At 36.9% G+C, this 19824-nt stretch overlaps 3 protein-coding genes across 13 annotated transcripts; 2 read left to right on the top strand and 1 right to left on the bottom strand.

Moving 5' to 3' along the window:
• The first annotated feature begins 1594 nt into the window (after nucleotides 1-1594).
• LOC106180837 (protein phosphatase 1 regulatory subunit 27) lies at nucleotides 1595-12240 on the top strand. 11 transcript variants are annotated; one of them, XM_013564970.3, is made up of 4 exons: nucleotides 1595-1847; nucleotides 7763-8399; nucleotides 10344-10494; nucleotides 11015-12240. In XM_013564970.3, the coding sequence occupies exons 2-4, from the start codon at nucleotides 8228-8230 to the stop codon at nucleotides 11370-11372; spliced, it is 681 nt and encodes a 226-aa protein (XP_013420424.2). In that variant the 5' UTR covers nucleotides 1595-1847; nucleotides 7763-8227; the 3' UTR covers nucleotides 11373-12240. The 11 variants fall into 11 exon arrangements, with proteins under 11 accessions (XP_013420424.2, XP_013420433.2, XP_013420431.2 ...); XM_013564979.3 differs by having other exon boundaries at nucleotides 1595-1985; XM_013564977.3 differs by lacking the exon at nucleotides 1595-1847 and adding an exon at nucleotides 3072-3199.
• Nucleotides 12241-12949: 709 nt separating this feature from the next.
• On the bottom strand, nucleotides 12950-15666 carry LOC112041795 (3-oxo-5-alpha-steroid 4-dehydrogenase 1-like). Its single transcript, XM_024075440.2, has 5 exons — nucleotides 15326-15666; nucleotides 14639-14805; nucleotides 14256-14357; nucleotides 13919-14069; nucleotides 12950-13737 (listed from the first exon to the last, which is right to left on the bottom strand). The coding sequence occupies exons 1-5, from the start codon at nucleotides 15664-15666 to the stop codon at nucleotides 13671-13673; spliced, it is 828 nt and encodes a 275-aa protein (XP_023931208.2). The 3' UTR covers nucleotides 12950-13670.
• Nucleotides 15667-15814: 148 nt separating this feature from the next.
• Nucleotides 15815-18226, top strand: LOC106180835 (uncharacterized). The gene is made up of 2 exons (XM_013564967.3): nucleotides 15815-16188; nucleotides 16376-18226. Exons 1-2 carry the CDS (start codon nucleotides 15815-15817, stop codon nucleotides 16377-16379), a joined length of 378 nt encoding a protein of 125 aa, XP_013420421.2. The 3' UTR covers nucleotides 16380-18226.
• The last annotated feature ends 1598 nt before the right edge of the window (nucleotides 18227-19824 follow it).

Below are 19824 nucleotides of genomic sequence, written 5' to 3'. Positions count from 1 at the left end.
ATGGGTTAGGATTTTCACAACAGGCGATGAGATCTGGGCGAAATAAACACAATTTGACGACACAATGATAAACCTGCTAAGATCAATAACTATGTAGCCTACTTGTGGTGTTTGGCAGCTAAATGGAAAAGTTGATTACTATGATGTAAGGCATTTTGAATAAATTCGACCCCACTGTCTCTTACATTGGCTGTACCTTCACAGACTGTCGTCGTAAATGGAAAATCTATTAAATGGCAATTGAAGAGTAGAATAGGATCAAATTATTCAAATTGGTTATCAGAGCTCTTGCTCATAACCTGATCCGGCACTTTACAGAACGCACGGAAATGAAAACCCAAAAAGCGAAGTCTGATTAACAATATTTCAAGTTTCATCTTGTCTGTTATCAAGTCCTGATATTATATAATGTCTTTCATGATATTTTATTACTAGACTATTATGTGGTACCCTGTGACGGATTTCTGGCACATCCGACTAAAATCCTATAACTTTTGATGTATTTGTATGGGTCACTTCTGCGAAATACATTTAAGTTTTACAGTTTTAATTTTATTGCGAAACAGATCGACCTACGCTTGACCAGGTGATTCATAAACACGCCAGTGTGACACCTTTGAAGTGAGAAAGACAATTATTAAATTAGGAATCATGTTCTCTGATGTGGTAAAGGTCAATTTCCAGGAATGGGGTCAAATACTTTAGAATCCCAAATTACACTTTATTAGCTTGACACCGACCGCAGGGTACTTTATCGAAATACTCTTTTGTTGCCTATCAACAAGCACTTCACAAGCCAAACAGCAATAAAACTTATATGTGGATTTCGACCAAGATACGGCGATTTCCTATTCATTTTATTGTCTATTCACCTTCCAGTATGGGATGGTATATAGCTGACTAATCGATAGATCGTTTTACTAGTTTATTTTCCTCGTATGTCGGTTTAACCCCGGGCCTTAAGTACTCTGCGCTCTCGCTATCGTAGTTGAACATTCGTACCTGAACAATTCGCCAAGGTAGGATGCTTAATTTCAGTTGTTTTAGTGTTGTATTAGATTTTGTGCGTAGTTGCCACAGTTTTAGTGTTGTCGAACGCCGTGATGGTTATGTAAGCTGCAATATTATGTATCATGAGTACAGTTTGTACATAGTGCTGTGCGTAGAAAGCTTATATTTCAAATTCGTTTCCATAGTACATACAATTAGAGCTTATTGGAACAAATATACTCAGTGGTGGAAACGCTGAAAGGAGAGTGTTATCAGGAAACTATTTACTCTGTTTTTCTCTGGTTGTATGGGCTCAATGTTAAGTTTCAGACTTAATCCCTTGTTATCTTAAGTAAATTACTTCCAAGTCATTAATGTACATGGAGGGCCCAGTTGATATATCTTTTGGGTTCACGATTTATACCAAACGATTTCTACAATGTTTTCCTGCACACAGCAATATGCTGCATCTCACTTATAATTAGAATTGTCATAAACGAAAATACCTGTTGACTGCAGACACATGAGACACGTTTCTACAATTTCCCCACTCAAAAACGACAGTAGATTTCACATCTTATTAGCATTTGTCATAAACTAAAACACATGTCGACCGACGTGTTTTTGGCTTGAATTCCGCGACACGCTGTACAACTGCGCCAAACGTTGAAAGCAGCGCAACTGTTTCGCGCATTCATTGAGACATTCAGGGATCAACCAAGCAGAGAATGTTGTGGACTATAACTGTATGCCTCAACTTCTACAATTCTGAACCACTTGTCTAATCGTAACTTGTTTCTGTGACATTAACCAGCTCTCAGGAACAGCGAGGGCACACACACGGTCTGACAAAGAAGGTAAGCCGCCCAACCTTCCAGACACCGCATAACATGAAAAATGCAGTTTTTATGACCGCATTTGTTTTCGAATATTTAGATCGGAATTGTATCTTCTGATATTCACATACGGAGACATGGTGGCAGAGATCCTATGAAGTAAGTTATTGATAATATTGTTAGACTGGCGGTATTACTTAACGTATAGTCTATAGAATCATATATTGATTGGACTTGCTACAGTCGCTTTGGTGTTACATTAGAGCAGCGTTCTCCATCAGCAATTACTTTTCTCAGTTCCGGAAAACACTTAGTTGGTTGTCTTGGCTGTGGTAGTGGTTTTGCTAGATACACGCCCTTACCGTGGAACTGAAATTAGCGGAGAAATGTCACATTTGTCGGATTTGTTTCGAGTTGTAGGACACGCGATCCGACAAGTTTTTTTCTGCTTCGAATTGTGGGCTTTAACATTTTGCAGCCGCAGCGCCACAATGCTTTGATTTGCAGCTTGTTTTTTGTTTCTTTGCTGTTCAGTGATAATTCTTTTTCATAACATGACGTTGCACTGGTGTCCCTGCACGTCTATTTAGCCAGAGCGTTTGCTGTTAACGTGTGCATGCGTGCGTCGTCTTTCGCTGTTATCGAAAGTCGTAACGTTCGCCAGGTTGGGTGTCAGCGAAAACGACCACATTCTCATCAAATAAAAATACTATAACTTTAAGACTAGGGAACGATCCTTGTCCTAATTTAATCAGTGCAAAGTGGGCAGCTGCATCAGCAAGGACACGCGTGCATATCACCTCCAGGTCAACACCTGCATTTGCCCGTAAGAATAACCAATGGGTGTATATAGCTCATTGGAATAACTTACTGTCCGAAAACTAGGTTCTACACGCGTACTTATACAGGAGTGCAGCAGAGTTCCGTGTGTAAGAAGCCGATCTGAGTCTACAAGAAGAAGGCAAAAACATGAACCCGATTTGCTAATCGAATAGAAAAACACGCAAACTTTCCTTAATAATCTTTCAATTATATGAATTTGAACCGCGTTCATTCTTCTCCAAAAACCGGCGTCTTTAAAAACAACAAAGACTTGACATTCGAGTTTTTTATGGGGCACTTAAGCACAGAAATAGAACTAAACACAAAAATCTGAGACAGTGTTTATGTAAGTCACTTGACCCCGGGGAATGTATTTACAGCTGTTTTTCTGTTGTCGAGATGAGAAAATAATAGAATACAAGACATCTTTAAACTCTGCATCCTTCCTTAACTCCATTAGGTTTTTTGCTGGGTTATATTCTTTTAACTGCCAGGCACTTGACCAGGGGCCAAACGCTCTCAGGGATCAAATGGACGAAAGTGTATATATCGTGAGTGGCAGACAGATATGGGATTTCCTATTGTTTCAGATTGGCATCTTTTGTGTTAGTTAAGGAACTGTTTACTATTTTTGCTAAGAAAAATGTCTGTGCTTTTCGTACAGGCGATTTGGCCTGTCATTTCTACGACAAACACATTTTTAATAAGTGCAGGTGCTTCGGAAAGGTATGTAGGTTGTGTTTCTTCACCATATTCAACAAGCTTTCAAGAATCGCCTGGTGTTAAAATTACAATAAGAAGAGTAACCTTGCCATAGCAAAAAGCTACAATGTACATGTAGTTTCTAAGTGAACGTGAGACTCAACTGATATGGTGCCTTTCATTTAAGCTTTCAGAATTTCATTTACTGCAAAATGCTAGCTGAAACCCGACAAGGCCTCGTCGTTTTACTGCTGTATGCCTACCATATGTTTCTACACCGATGCTTATTATCAACCATGGCAGTCAAGGATTTTAATAGGCCAAGCTACAAATAATGCATTTCCCGTTTTTCAGTTACCTAACTCTTCATATACGTCACTAAATCTTTCACACTGTAATTATGCACGTAATAATTACATTACGGCCAACAAGAGAGATATAAAATAACATTAACATCGATTTTTTATCATATTTCAGTCGCGTTTTCTGTTCATGGCCTATACTAAATATTAATATATTATCAAGTTAATCTAAGAATAATATAGATTTAAAGACATTCAACACTGAAATAGAACGACTGTAAATTAGTATTCGACGGACTTTATGGGCTAAGGAACATCACTCAGATGACAATGATAGATGAATATGAATTGACGAGGAAGGCTGCACGAGTATAGGTAAAAGTATGATAGGGTATTTTTCTGTCTTACAGATTTGCTTTTATTTTTTTTTATCTTAAAAATTGCAACCATGTCAAACAAGATTGATATGTTCGGCTACAGGTTTACTTGTAGTGGGATGTTTCAACTATATCTGACACTTTCCTGGGGCGCACTTAGATTTACAAAACAAGTGATTACGAATTGGTACAAGAGTGCCTCTTTTTTCTGGCCTTCAAGTATACTTGTTCTCTTTAATACATCATTTCTATTCTGTCTTTCTTACTTTAGACTTTGTCATTGAGCGCGTATTTTTGAGGACAGTCGTTATCGTTTACAGTGATTGGTATAGGTATATATGGATGCGCACTCGTATAAAGGTGCGTCACTTGTAAATTTCCGGACAAAACCCGATTTTAAAATATACAAGAATTTATTCTTATGAAAAAAAGATAAAATTTTGGTTGAAAGTGGTATTTTTTCGTTTTCTTTCTGCTTATTTTTGTGGAGTGAAAGGCAGCTAAACTGAAATAATTTCAAGATTTCACTTGGCGCTGGGAGTGCCAGAGCTTTCGTGTATACACGGGTTTTTGTTTAGTAAAATACATTCACAGATAATCTTCAACAGATAGATTCCAGCAACCCTAGTGTACATACGACTGGTAAAAAACAATCTCTTGCATCTCTGGGCAATCGAATCCCTTATGACTTTATTTATGGTTTATACCGTAAACAGAAAGGGTTCATTTCGACCAGTGAACATATTTTAACCTGACACCAGTTGAGGATCAAACGTAAAACGTCATGCAGTAACCTTTATGTTTGACATGCATCGGAGTAGCGGATTATAGGTAATTTGTAATGACATAATGGGTTCCTTATTACACACGTTTGATTATTATCTTAAAACGCAAAATTTATTCCGAAATGTACACTTTTCTTTGATTCAGCAATTCCTTTTTACTGTAAATCAAAATAGATTAAACAGCCTTAGGCAGTCTTGGTTGTTTAGTTTAGTAAATAGAGCCCGAAAAGGGCAAACTAATGTAAAACGAGTGCACTCTAATGGAATGTAAATGGATATTCACCAGGATCGTGTTTGTAAATACTGCAAGATTACCAAGTTGATTGTGCGACACTTCAAGACGAAATGTTAACTGTTATGATTGAGAATCAAATGCTTCAATATCTTTCGTTTCAGGGTATGTCAACAAAACTCCTGAATTAATTACCTAACGAGATTTTGTCAGTTTTAACATGGGTGGCTAAACCAGGGGGTCGATTTTGACTTAGGCATTATTTCCCCTCGCAATCCCCTTAATCCCCGATCAATTTCACCTGGCGCTCTTGAATAACGAATGATGCACATCTATTATACCGTTTTTACGTAATTATTAAGCACGGTTCCTCAGGAAAAAGAACATAGGTGCGTCAGTTGCCTTACCGTTCACTGAATTAGCTAATGCTATTACTTCAGGTTTTCAAGAAGCTTTTATTGCACGTATTATGTTTTCGGTGATGTCCAAAAAGAAATTCAACAGCCCATCTGTTGCTTGTTAAACTGTTATTTCCTTCTAGTTTTGCATATCGGTAAGTTCAACACTTCAGAACAATGAGGAAATTAAGGGGCGCTGTACAGCAAAATTTAAGTTCAATTTCAACTGGGAGTCCAGTTTCATACAATGGATCTCATGTGTGCGTGCCAAAATCCCACTTTTGGACATAGCAAACCCGCAATTACCATTGTCAAGTGACAGTCATCACAATGATCAGACAAAATAATACTTTACACCGAAGATGTACCCCAGATATGTAGGTATATATACATATAATTTCAATGCAGTCGGGTCTAGATTTTAGCTTTGAGGTGCAATTATCTGTTAGGGTCGCGGTGCTAGGCCTAAAATATAGCACAAACCCATTAGGGTAGGTTTTAATAGCTTGGATGCGTAAAGGACTCGGTAGACTCCTGATAGTTCCATGCGTTTAGGACAACAGTGTCAGTCCAAGCGTGAAGTCTGCTCTTTTTAGTTTAAATTATTCACGTGAAGTGTGTGAGGGATAAAAAAACACGGGCGATTTCACTTATTCAAGGATAACGAATTCACGCGTGAACTAAAATATGGGGGATGTGTTACTTTCAAAACAACCGTGGACGTCAGAAGGCCAAAATACTGAAATCAATATCTTGGTGAGTGGAAGCGCGCGCGTGTGTGTGTGTACGTGCATGTGTGTGCTTGCGTGCGCGCATGTGTGTGAGAGAGATTTAAATGTAGCGGGAGTAGAACCATGAAATTCAAGTGAAGAGGGAGTGGAGCCCCGAGAGAAAGAGGGCGGGGACAATGTCACAGACTAAATAGGCTTTAGGAAAATATTTTGTCTAACCTGATAGATATATTAGCACAAGGTTATGTACACAGAGACCCCAGACATAGTTGAATTATAAATAATCCTTTGTAGACCACCTATGAAGTGACAACGTAACCCGATAACTATTTGATGAAATATCGATATATCAAAAGGGGTCTACTCTCATCTACTCGAGCTTGTCAAAGTCTTATCACCACAAAGTAACACTACACATTGTATTCACATTCGTAACGGCACTGGCAACCCAGTAAAAAGAAAGGAATGATTTAGCATACTTTAGTTGGAAAGGGAGAGAATGTGTAGCCATGGTGAGCACATTTTGTTTTAGATATTTATAGCCGTATCACTATTAATGAATACAGTATTACAAAGGCTTATACTTGTATATAAAATTCAACTGTTTAAACTAAGAGACACATACACATTCAGGATAAAGTCCGTCAAACATCGCTGACTGCCCCTAACGAAGGCTGTATGCTGAAGAAATAGCTGCAAAAACGGTTGGATAATGGATAAAGGGAGTACGATAAAAATTCATTTTTTGCAACAACATCAGATTATAATTTTGTCGTTCTGATATCATAAAAATTAACAGCCTTCGTTCCACATTAATCACTGTCATGGGTTAATGTTCAGAGCTTAATAACATCCGTTTTGAAAGTTTTTTTTCCTGAAAGATTTATTGGCAGCGGTAACGCGGTGTTTTAGAATTACGTATTCTTTCAAAGAAGTAAAGGCAGGTGCATCATATTTGCTTGTCTTTCCACGCGTTCCCCTAATGAACATCAAACTGGCTCCATCAAAACTGGCGATAGGTAATCTCGGCATTTTTACATGTAAGTGAATACAGCCTACTGGCTTCAAAATCTGTTAAAAAATGGGCTACAGCGGTATTTTACAGGCAGGTATGCGGCAGGGTTTTCCTCAGAATCATATCACTACGTTTCGGATGACTTATAAAAAAATTGTGTTTGAGAGACTCAGGGGTATTAGACAGACACACCAAGCAAAAGTTCGCATTCGACAACAGCTGGCAATACTCAAAACCGGACAAGTGTTACTTGTTTTAAGTTACAATCGGTTTGTATCAGATCAATACGTTGGCACACTTCAGATTTCTAGATAGCACAGGGGATGTCTTTTCCTAAAGGCACTATTCTTTTTACTATTTGACTAGCAGTATATAACTGTTACAGTAAAAATAGTGCCACTAGGCGTAAAATTGCTTTTCATTACACAAAAATGTATTCAGACGAAAATTTTTCACATTCAAATTTCAGAACTAGAATAAAGACAATGCTGCTTTTGCTTGACTATGTGATGAGAAGGGCATTTGGAAGTAAGCCTAAATGTCAAAATTATTTTGATTATTTCTTATTTCAGGTGGATCTGGCAGCTAAAAAAAGAGCACCAATACCACTAATAACCTTACGGCGCCAGAAGTGAAATCATTATAGTGGACGTCCCGATTCTAAACCAATTTTCACTGAATGTTTGTAAAACCTGATCGTCATAAAAAAATAAACATTGGCAAACATTCTCAGCCATTTGCCTGCTGAACCTGAGAACGGAACTGCACGACTTGTACGGGATTAGATATAGCACACTGAAGATTCCAGCAGGGATCGACAGGCAAGGAGTTACAATCTAAAGGCAGCTCTCTATCAGATTTGAAATTACTTCAGGTAGCAGAAGAGTGCCTCCAGGGAACGCTCATCATACGCTCATTATCACAAGTTCCAGGGAGGAACAGTAGGCCATCCAAGAGCTTGCCTGCCTGCCTCTTTTGCAACCAATGCGATAACCTTGCACCCTGTGGGTCTTGGGTTGGTGTTCATCACAGCCGCCATGAGCCGCAGAGCCAGTCTCTACGCGAAACAACACCCGGGGAAACCCAGGGTACGTTTTCCGGACGAGATCGTCTTTGATGATAATCTGAAAGAAAATGACTTAGAGGCAGTGCATACCATGCTGAGGCGAGCCAGTCTGCAGATGGATATCAACTCCATCAATACCGCAGGTGTGTATATATAACGCACGGAAACCATCTTACGATTAAACAAACAAAAAAGAAAAAAAGGGAAAATAAAGGGGGGAATTCTCCAAAAAATTCTTTAAGCCACGTCTAAAAATTGCGTGCAATCAAGGCATAGGTTTGTAAATAAACATTTGAGGTTTCATTACATTATGTTCCTAAATGCCAAAGAGTGCCATAAATTTTGACTGTGATGAATGTCGTATTTTCCACAGGTTCATAAAGATACTCTTTGGGTGTATCAGTGTACGTAAGTTATACTACCGAAACCCGGTTCCATGGCGGCATTTAAAGATCGAGTCGTATTTGGTTTAGGGAGGGCACTTTATTTTGTCCTACATTCTTTATACAAACTTAATGATATACAGTGTAAGGACGAGCGACCTGGTCATTGATAACCTAAGCTTTATTCCCCTAAGTAAAGACGCTGCCTTTAAAAAAGGATACAAAAAAAAAAACGTTGCTTTAATATCTCAGGCGGGTTACTGAAACTGAAACACATAGTTTGGAATTACGCCAACTATAAATGGACATGAGCCGTCAGTTAAGATATGACAGGACATCGGTCAGTTTTAGAAACCGGAAAATCTAAAGCCAGCTGCATTAACACCTGCCATGTTCAGGCCAGCTCACTTTTAGCGCACACATAAACTCTCTCTCTCTCTCTCTCTCTCTCTCTCTCACACACACACACACACACTCGCAGTATTACGAAAAAAGGAAAAAAAAACATTTTGTCGGTGAAAAATTAAAAATATAAAAAGAAAGAGAAGATAACCAAAACGCAGATATAAACGTTGCTCAACAGGTCCTATTCTCTTTAAGGTCAAACTTTTGTCAGTTCTTTTATTTCTTCGGTAAATACAGAAGGTGCGCAATAACCCTGACATTTCCAAACCAACGTGAACACAGTGAGGGGCACAAATTCTGCTACTCTCAAATGTTTACACATGCAAATTGACACATCCTCACGTTACGGCACCCTGAATATCAAATACATTCGGCATGCGTTATCGTTTTGTGCGACATGGGTTTGGATATAATATGGGCAAGTTTCGCATAGAACTCGAAGACTAGAGTCAGGGTGCGTTGAAGGATAGAGTTCAGTATTTAGTGTTGCTGTTGAAAGATGTCTTGTTGAAGTTTGAGCATTATTATTTTGTATCCTCAACTATTCGACCTCAACGTTCATGATTATACCAGAAACTTAGGTCAAGCGCCTCCAAATAAAGCGGTCGTTTTACAGGTTAAGAAATTTAATAGCCTTCTCACTGTTACATATGTGTAAGTGTATCAGATGTCACAATTTTTAAATTCTTATCCCATTTTTTCGGACTTGGTATTTAAGGCAGTTTAACAGTTTATTACACATTTTATCCCCGGTTTATTCACGTTCTTGCACGTATCAGCAAGAGGTGTTAACATGTCTCGCAAATCATGTGCACTTCTTAATTAAATAGGTTGTATTACGACCTTCGCAGGTTGTTTTGTTGTTAACAAAAAACTGTACTGGGAACTTGAGTATTCTCTCAAAACGTAGAAATGAACGTAAAGGTACATGTGCTTCCACAAAAATTCGCTGCTACTTGACATACGGACTGTTGTAAACATACACTATATTTGCACTCTGCTGGTCATAGAATATACACATCCATCAACGCCTGACACCACTTACTAATCTTCCGCCTTTCTACTGGAAGGGTTGGGGGGTGGGGGGGTCGTCTGAGGGGTGGGGGGCATAAATAACGTGCATCACCACCACCACCATCATCATCATCATCATGAAAAAAATTGCTAAATACTGGACAAATTTGGGCTGGGGATACAAGAAAATTGTGCTCTCGTTGCAGTGATCCGTCAATTCTTGTCGAAAACTTGAATGATCTTCTTTAAAGCGTAAATAAAAAAAAATGCCGCATCTATTTGCAGGCCTGACTCCATTACACACAGCCGTATTAGATGGTAATTTTGCCGCAGTCCGCCTGCTGATCCGACATGGAGCGGATATCAACAAGCAAGACGAAGACACGTGGACAGCCTTGCACGCCGCCTGCTCTGAAGGACACGTTGATATCGCAAGGTGACACGTGATCTTGAGTTGATATATATATATATATATATATATATATATATATATATATATACTTTGATTTTTAACTTTCAATTTAAACCTTACAATACATGGGCCGATGTTGTATTTATATGCAAAATGTTCACATTAACTGTACAGAATGTGACAGAATTAAAGCACGGGGAACATATGAGAAGTCAGATTTTATATTTATTTGATTAACATATCATTCACACAACCCACATCAATTTTGACTTACGCCTAAATTTACATATTTACATATTTGATATATCTAATTGCCTCATCAAATGGTACGTGTTATGGCCACGTTGATATCGGAAAGTAACGGCAATAAGGCTATAAGAGAACGCGTAATTTTAAAACACTTTGAAACCTTGCCCATGTATATCTGCCACATTTCTTAGCAACTTAATCTCGCCAGCTAATAATCATCCAGTCGCTAAGTCATTTGCGCCTCTCGCAGATACATCAGGTCCTTGGTAACTATCTCTTCTTCCCTTTTCACCAGGTATTTACTGAAAAGAGGCGCCGACCCATTGATCAGAACTGACGAGGGGGAACGGCCTCTCGATCTAGTGGACGCTAGTGATTTTGCTATGATCAAAGTAATGTTAGAAGCTACAAATAAAGCTAAGAAGGACAAAGGAATCGATGATGATGATGATGATGACGACGATGAAAATGATGGTGAAAATGATCAATGCTGTGCTGATGATGGAGAGAATGCTGACGGAGGTTACGAGGATGAGGATGAGGATGAATCTGACGAGGAAGAGGATTACGATGAAGAAACGGACAAAAGTCGATTTTTAGCTTATAGGTCGAGGCACAGCGTACCCAAAGAACCACAAGATGACGATGGCTAAAAAAATACATGGATAAATCGTATTCAAATGACAAATGTAGCACAAATTGGAAACAAATGACAAAAGGAAGTATTCTCAAAGGTTCATACATGAAGCTTACGATTATTCTTAATTCCAGCAATAAGCTTCGTGGTTTCGTGGAAACCTGACTAAAGGCGACGGGTCGTGGCTATTTCAGACTCATTACACGCTGAAAGATAAGTTGACAATGACATTAGTCTTTTTACAGTACACGAAGACATTTTTTACAAAAAAAAAAAAAAAAAAAAAAAAAAAAAAAAAAATCAGTGCTGTGTCTTGGTTTCGGATGGGGCAACAAACATGGATGACACTGAAAACTAAAAAAGCTGTAAGATTTATGAAGACTAAAAGACCGTTAAATTATTCGGGGTCTTTCGTGTGTAATGAACTCTCTGCTCATAGAATGCCATTATTGACTTCACTTATTTATTCATTTATGGCATAATTTCTCACATAAATTGAGTAGTCTCATTATGAAGCCAATTTGACTACATAGAATGATTTCTTTGCGAAAATACGTGGATATTAAATCGATATTTAAACCATAAGCAATACGATCAAAATTACGGTCGACTATACAATTTATGAATTTAATTTATGCGACTCAAGCACCAAACAGTTGAAGGATTACAAAAACGTTTGACAAATTTGAGCATTGACGGGTAAAAGGATGTTTTCATTTCTAGAGCCATGTTGAAAAGAACAGTGTTGCTAAGTGTTTAGGAATCCTGCTATCAAGCAGGTAATCGCTTTATACCTTTTATATTACATTTAAAGGCAGGTGGATTTATATGTATATATCAATTTCATAAACGGTAAGTTTTTTCAATAAAATGTACTAAACTTACGTAAATCAATCCGAGATGAAATTAGAGGAATGTGTGGTGTAGTTTATGGGGCTAGCTTAAAATTACAAAATGAAACGGTGCAACTTATCATTCCTTTCTTTTTTGCTCTCCCACCCCCAAGTTTACAATTGATTTAGTCCTGCACTAAGTGAAAGGTCTGCAATTGAAACACATTATTGAGACCTGGTGATCGTGCGCAAGGAGAAAAAATGGCGAGGGATTTTCTTTGCGGGCGAAATGTCAAGAATTCGCTCATTTGTCTGTGACCGATTTCCTTGTAACCAAAGACTGCTAGCCCGGCGTGTGAAGATAGAGTACAGTTTCTTCTCGTTATTCTTTAATCAGGAAGTCTGTGCTGTTAGGTAATGTCCAACATACTGAATTACCACTTAACCCAGTCCATCTTTTTGATGTAGATAAGCTTAGAGACAAACATGTCCAATCATCCATTCCACATCACCATAATTGAGTGAATCCGTACAATTTCGTGAATCGCGTAGTTATCAATGAAACGAAATAAGTAAACCATTTTCTCATTACGGCAAAGCGCTCTGGCACACGACGTCCAGGCATTAACACAAGCTTATCATTTCTGACCAGGGTTCCCAGGAGCAAAACCAGAGGAACAGACCGCAATCTTTTCTTTCTTTTTTTTAAAACTCGCTCAGGCAAAGTAAACAAAAAGGAATTAGACAAACGAGATACAAATGTCCTTTAAAGCATCTAGTTTTTATTAATTTCCTGAAAAAATAGCGACTGGATTGGCCCAAAGCACAAACAGAGATGGAATTTTGTATGGCAATTGTACATTAACACCTCTACATAGCAACATATTTCTTCACAAAGAATTTCATGTGTATTTGCGTAAGTTTTGAGACAAACACACAAAACGGAATCAATAAACGTAAATAAAAGAACAAACGGAATTAATAAATGTAAATAAGAACATATTAAAATGTTTGTATTTGTACATCAGTTGTGTTTGGAATTCTCTTTCCTTAAAATAACTGACTATATTCTTAATCACAAAGTAATACTGCTACTATGGATCAAAGCCATATCAAATAGACCTACAGGAATTACTTAAAATGTTATTTCTGTGCATTACTTTTTCATCAGATCTGCAGTGTAATAACAAATATATGCACGAATCTCTAGTTCTTTATAAATATCTCTTTATAAGATTGACAGCAGTCTGTACAGAGACTACCGTTCTTAGTTTACTATATGTATAAAATAGATGAAATGAAATAATGTAAATGTGCTGAACATTATGTGGTTAAAAATGATTGTCAGTGTTACAATAATAATAAAACAAACAAAAAATAGATGGTGTGAATCAACAAATTTGTGCATGATAGATCATATAATACTGACAATTATTTTGTCAGGTATTAAGCAATGCCACTAGGAATAAGTTCAATACATTTCACATCAAAAAGGGTAGCAAAGCTTTCCTCTCTTTTGGATAGTCATCAAACTTTTCTAGGTAATACCTGTAAATAAAAATATAAATATTTCAATTCTAATTTTACTCAAATTTTGCAAACCTCATATAGTTATTTATTTAGGCTATCAACAGATTTTATATGATGTATAATCAAGAATTCATTCCTTTGTTTTACCTTAGACAACAAATCAAAACTTATTGATAGCAATCACTAATATACAACTTACTGGTGATGGTGGAAGGCTCTTGGCCCAGTGTTCAGCCAAGTAAAAATACAAAAAGCCAAAGCTGGGAGAGACCAGCAAGCAATGGCAAAACCAGTCCATTCCAAACATTCTCCAAAGAAATTTGCTCCAGAAACATATTCAAACATTCCACCTGTCAGAAAAATAAAAGTAAAATGATCATAATAAGGTTCAAGACATACATGTCATTCTTATAGTTATAATGTCATGTTAGTTAAACCAACTAGAGACTTATAGGTTTAAGAAATAATCAGTTTGAGTTTTAAATATAAAATAACTTGTATTGCTACATAAAAATCTAAGGTGAGAGTGATAATACCTCGTGGGATCTTGTACCCAGTTTCTCCAGGTTTACGTAAATTCCTCAAAACATGATCAGAGTGTATATTAACAAACATTCCAAAACCAAACAACAGTAAACCTGAAAAGGTCAAAAGGCCGAATTCAATTTCAGTGCATAGAGAAAATATATAATTGACATCAGTTTTTTTCTTTCTTGGATATCAATGCACTTCTCGTGAGCACAATTAATGGGTTATGTGGATTAAATTAATTATGAAATAAAAAAAATGATAATAAATAACATAAAAGGGGACCACAAAATATTTCTCAGTACTAAATGTAGTAAGACCAGCTTACCTTCATCCAATATCTATTAGTGCTTCTTAAAAATCATTCAATTTTCATCCCCTTATAACTTACCTATGATAAAGTTTGGACTTTGGACCCAGTGGTTTGGGTAGTCTGCATACTGCAAAAGGAACCTGGCCTGCAGATATCCATTAAATGTGCAGTAAACTAGAGCCAGGAAGAAAGGTATAAATGGCGTGGGTTTCCCTCCTTTGATTAAACAGGGATAAATTAAAGCCCTGAAAATGACAAGACAAATCCAATTATAGGTAATGAATTTCACTAAGATGAGTCTCACCAATCAGGGAATACGCAAAAATTTTACAAATTATCACAAGTGCTTGTTACGTACATGGTATTGTCTTCCTTTACTCTTACTCAATCACTGCCACCAACAGCTTAACTGCTTCAAGTTTAACAGACCTTCCAACTCTCACCAATTTGCCAAGAGACTCAAGTATTTAACCTACATCTCACGGATTCTTCAATATTTCTCTCCGAAGATTGCAGACAAAAGTGCTAAGAGTTTGGAAGGTCTGCAAAAGCATTGAATACAACGTTTCACACAAATGAAAATTATCAAGCACAAGCCGAATATTTTCATACCGTTAGCTTAGGGCCAACCTGGGTGAAGGCCTTCATCAGACTGATGTGAGTAGATGTTGACACTCACTGACCGCTATCTACTCACATCAGTCTGATGAAGACCTGATGTTCCAACTACCAAGCTAATGAACATTTTTGATCACAACGCTTCACCTTTGGAAATAATGCACTATAAAGGCCGACAGAAGAACTTGATTAGCAGTAGCACTTCTTTTCAAAGAATCGGTGCAGAATATAAGATAAACTGGGACAAACAATGCTGGCAACTCCTGTATCAGCCATGCTACACGACTAGGAATTAGCACACCCCAACTTGAGCTCCCATAGCGCCCATATGGGGTCCTTATGAATTGTAATATTAGTGCAACTAACGCCCCTGTTATTATAGTAACATAGGACGCCAAATTGATAAAATCTTTTTCATTCTCTGGTATAAAATCTCCAAGTAATCCCTTTGAAACCAGAGACGGCTCCTGTTCCATGGGCGCAGACATCTTGAATTGAAACCGAGGCTTATCCACAAACGATGAGGTCGTCGAAATGATCGCTTGTGAAAAAAACAGAAATCACCCATCTTCTTGGTAGGTTCAACAAGGAAAGCATACAGAATCGTATTTTTTCAAGCCTGGGAACAATTTGACAATGGTGAAAGAGGACAATTTGACAAACTACCGGGGAAATTCTGCCGGTAAGGCTCCGACATACACGGGTGATAAAAACAAAACGAAGATGGCGACCAAAAACAAGAAATGGGTTCGTCTAGCCACTGTCCTCGCATACATTCTCGCGGTGTCGCTGGCAGCTATAGTTTTGGCGATATACTACAGTGTGCTCTGGAAACCCGATCTGCAGGAGACCAACGGTACTAGAGTGGACGCATCAAGTAATACCCCAAGCACTGCCCCTCCTGGCATCTCTTTGGGTTCCACTGAAGCCGCCCCCACTCCAAGCACCCTCAGTAATGTGAACAGTGGATCAGCAGGGAACACACCAAATAATACCTTGACAGAAACTGGGTATGTAGAATATGGTATCTTGATTTACTAAAGCATTGCTTTTGCTAAACGTGGTAAAATTTCCAGGACTTTTCAGCATTGTGTTACTCATAAAAGTGACTTACTGTCACACAGTTGTGGGCAGTCTTGCCGATTTCACTATACTTTACTTGTTCAGACTCTAGCATAACCGTGGTTATATTTTCAGGTGACTTTGGCACAACTCTCCATATACCTATGGTCCACTAATTGTTATTTACCTAAAGGCCTGGCTGGGGGATGGTTGAAAGTTGGACACACAGCATAACTTGCAGCCAAAGTGCAATATTATTTATTAAGTGTGGTATATATATTACAGATATAAAAAGAAAGTCAATGGACTAATTTATTTAATTTACTTTTATATGTATTGTTTGATATAATGTGGTTTATTGTGTGTAATATAGACAGGGAAGTTGTCGGCTGTCAAATCATCATGAAATTGGGTTCTCATTTTTGATTTCTTTATGGGCTTTTTATTTGGTGTTTCACATCTTGGAGTTCAGATAATACTCTTCTTATTTCACTTTTAGTTTTTTAAACTACTTAATTCTACTTAAAAGAATTTTGTTGTAAGCCCCAATGTTAAAGGGGCAACAAATATGGAGGGTTTAGTATTATCCCAAACTACGGCTCTTTCAGTGGTTTGTGTAATGGACCAGTTTCAGTTTTGCATGTATTAGATTTATATTTTGTGAAAATAAGGGTGGAGAAAAAAATTACTTTGAAAGATAACACTTTGTAATCGCTGCCTTGTGAAATGGCAGGATAAGTAGACATTCCCAATTAGGAGTCGGGAGCAGAGGCAAGTTTAACTTAAAACAACTGGACTTAACTTCTAGACCTAACATTTTGGTCTTCTTCAATTCAGGATAAATTTGTAGTAGTCCACTGAAGTAAGTTAACAACAATAGTCATTTAAAACGTTTTTTTCTTTATATAGAAAACAAGCATAATATGTCATTGAAGTATATCACTTATGATTCCTCTTGTGCCAGAAAGGTAAAAAAAATTGTGGTGTTACAGATAAGACCACTTTCGTTCTTAAGTACCCAGTACCTTGAGCCCTTGTTCTCTCACACTTGCTACAAGGAGATAAGCCTGTCATTATAGTGTTATCAGGGATCCTTTGAATTGGTCTTTATCCCATCCTATTGATAAATAAAAAGGTCAGTCATTTTGATATGCAGGGTGCTTTTTATTTAAATATATGTATGTTGTTTAATAGTATTTAAGGTGCTTGTTCAATTTTTCACGTTGTTTGTAATACTATAATAAAACTATCTTGTCTGATATAATCTAAATCAAAAGCGGTGCTGAACATTTTAATTGCTTAAACTGAGTGTTGATGTATGAATTTATTTATGTTCATAATGTGATATTTGTTAGATATTTTGTATGGCCTATAGTACTGTTGTCTTTTTTTCTGTATTTTGCCTCTCAGTTGATGTTTTTTGGCTTTTGTGTCATGGCAGTACTAATTTATTTAACCAACATGCATTTCCCCATTTTTTTTTTTAGAAAAAAAATTAGATATATCAAAAAATAGACTGAAGCAGAAAAATATTTTAAGAAATCATGGATTCAGTATATACAGATGATAGTTATTTGGTTAGAAAATATAAACTGTAATTCATTTTGATGTGAAATGGCTTGTTGCATGCATGAAACATAGTGCGTGGTGCAGGAGCACTGAAGACTGGCACTTAAGACAAAAAACTAAAGTTATTGCCATGTTGCACACAGAGACTGGCCTAATTTACTGCATGAATTTGACTCCCCAGTTGCAGAAGTTCCAAGGTTTTCAATCTGTTGACATAAAGTGTGCATTTCTTCCTGCCAGCTAGTCTAGTCACCTTTGAATTTAAGAATAACGTCAAATATCCTGGATGAATGACCATTGCGTGCATTTTAAATGAGAATTATGAATCTCTTTATAAATAATAAAAATAAAAAACACGTAAGACTCGATTTTGTATAGTGTTTTGTATTATTGGTAATAAATGTTTTCTTTTGACAAGTGTGCTTGTTTTCATATGATCATTTTAATGATTCCGTGAAGTGATGTAAAGTGAGTGCTTCTGTCAAGTAATTAGTGCTAAACTTAACCAAATGCCATCAACATGTTTCAAATAGTATAACTCTAAGAAGAACCACAGATTTAATTTCCTGAAAAATGATATTTGTGCGGATATCTTCTTTCTTTCTGTGCTTTGCAGACTGGAGGGAAAATAATTTGGACATTACGACCAGAAATTTGTGATAGGTTCAGTTTTAAAGCTTTTTCTGCTGTCCGAGAGATAAATTACTAGCGCCAGTGAGGTTATGTCTCTCTGTTCATCACCAGCCGAAATCAAACTGTTTCAGATGGATTTTGACGAATTTTACAGGATAGTTCAGCAATAGGCTAACATGAAGTGGAATGATACTGGTGGTGATCAGTGATCTGGGTTTAAGAATGTGTACTTCACCATTGAGAGATAGGTCAATGACGTTGCGCAATGGCTGTGCTCTCAACTACCACAATATATTAGCACTTTGGCAGAGGTCTACCCTCTCTGAATGCATTTCTAGTTTCAAATATTGGCATGTGGATTTAAGTTGCAAGAGAAACTGGTTCTTATAGTTTATTTATAGTGTATTCATATATGCTACAGGTTATTTACTCTTGCAACTTATGTATCTATAAATGGATAACTAGAAAATGGTAAAATTTGTTTCAATTTTTTATTTAATGAAAAAAAAATGGTTAGGTACTAGTATATGGTATCAAAATGAACATCTTTACAAATATATTACATACACCTATATAAGGAGTGTCTATTAATAAACTGAAACCCAATTGCACCATTCAAGGGGAACATTTTAACTAGATAGTGCTATGTGTCTGATAAACTGCAATGCTTTGGTGGTCAAAGGTAGCTGTAGACCATGGTTTTTAAATTTTTTTCCATTCTGAGCTGCAAAGACAAATATCAAATCAAATGCAGAAAGATTCTTTGTATATTTGACAATGACTAAGTGGACAAAGTTGCAAAAAAATCCTGGACACATTTTACTTACACAATGATACATCATTGCCTCAACTGATGTCAAAACAACACTTATAGTGATGTGTACTCATTTGCTATCTGCTTTAAGTAAATGGCAGACACTTAAGCAGGAAACCAGTTTTACTAAGTCTCATAAAGAGAGGAAACTTGGCTTAAGGTATTTTAAATATATTATAATATATCTGTACATAATAGTAGGCATATCTTATATCCATGAATTTGTCTGATAAAACATCAAATTGACCAATGAAGTCATCACCAAACATAATATTGACCAGTGTGTGTGACCACTGACCAGACAACAATAATGTCAAATGAAAGTTATATTGCAACTTTTGGTGTTATCTCGGAGATAACTGACATTCAGATATTAAAATAATAAAATAATTTTCAACTTTTTATTTTAGTTAAAGTGTAGTTTTGCAGATCTTTATAAAATGATAACCTCAATTGATATCTCTTCTTCGGTCTGTATAACAGCATATCACCCTAGACTTAAGTGATGAGAATAATAGTGATGATAAAACTAAAATGAAAACATAGTCAAAATACCTGGGACACCAAC

This window comes from Lingula anatina, chromosome 2, assembly GCF_051362555.1.
Source record: "Lingula anatina isolate TDL-2025a chromosome 2, LinAna3.0, whole genome shotgun sequence".
NCBI lineage: Eukaryota > Metazoa > Brachiopoda > Lingulata > Lingulida > Lingulidae > Lingula > Lingula anatina.
This window is presented reverse-complemented; position numbering and strand designations above follow the sequence as displayed.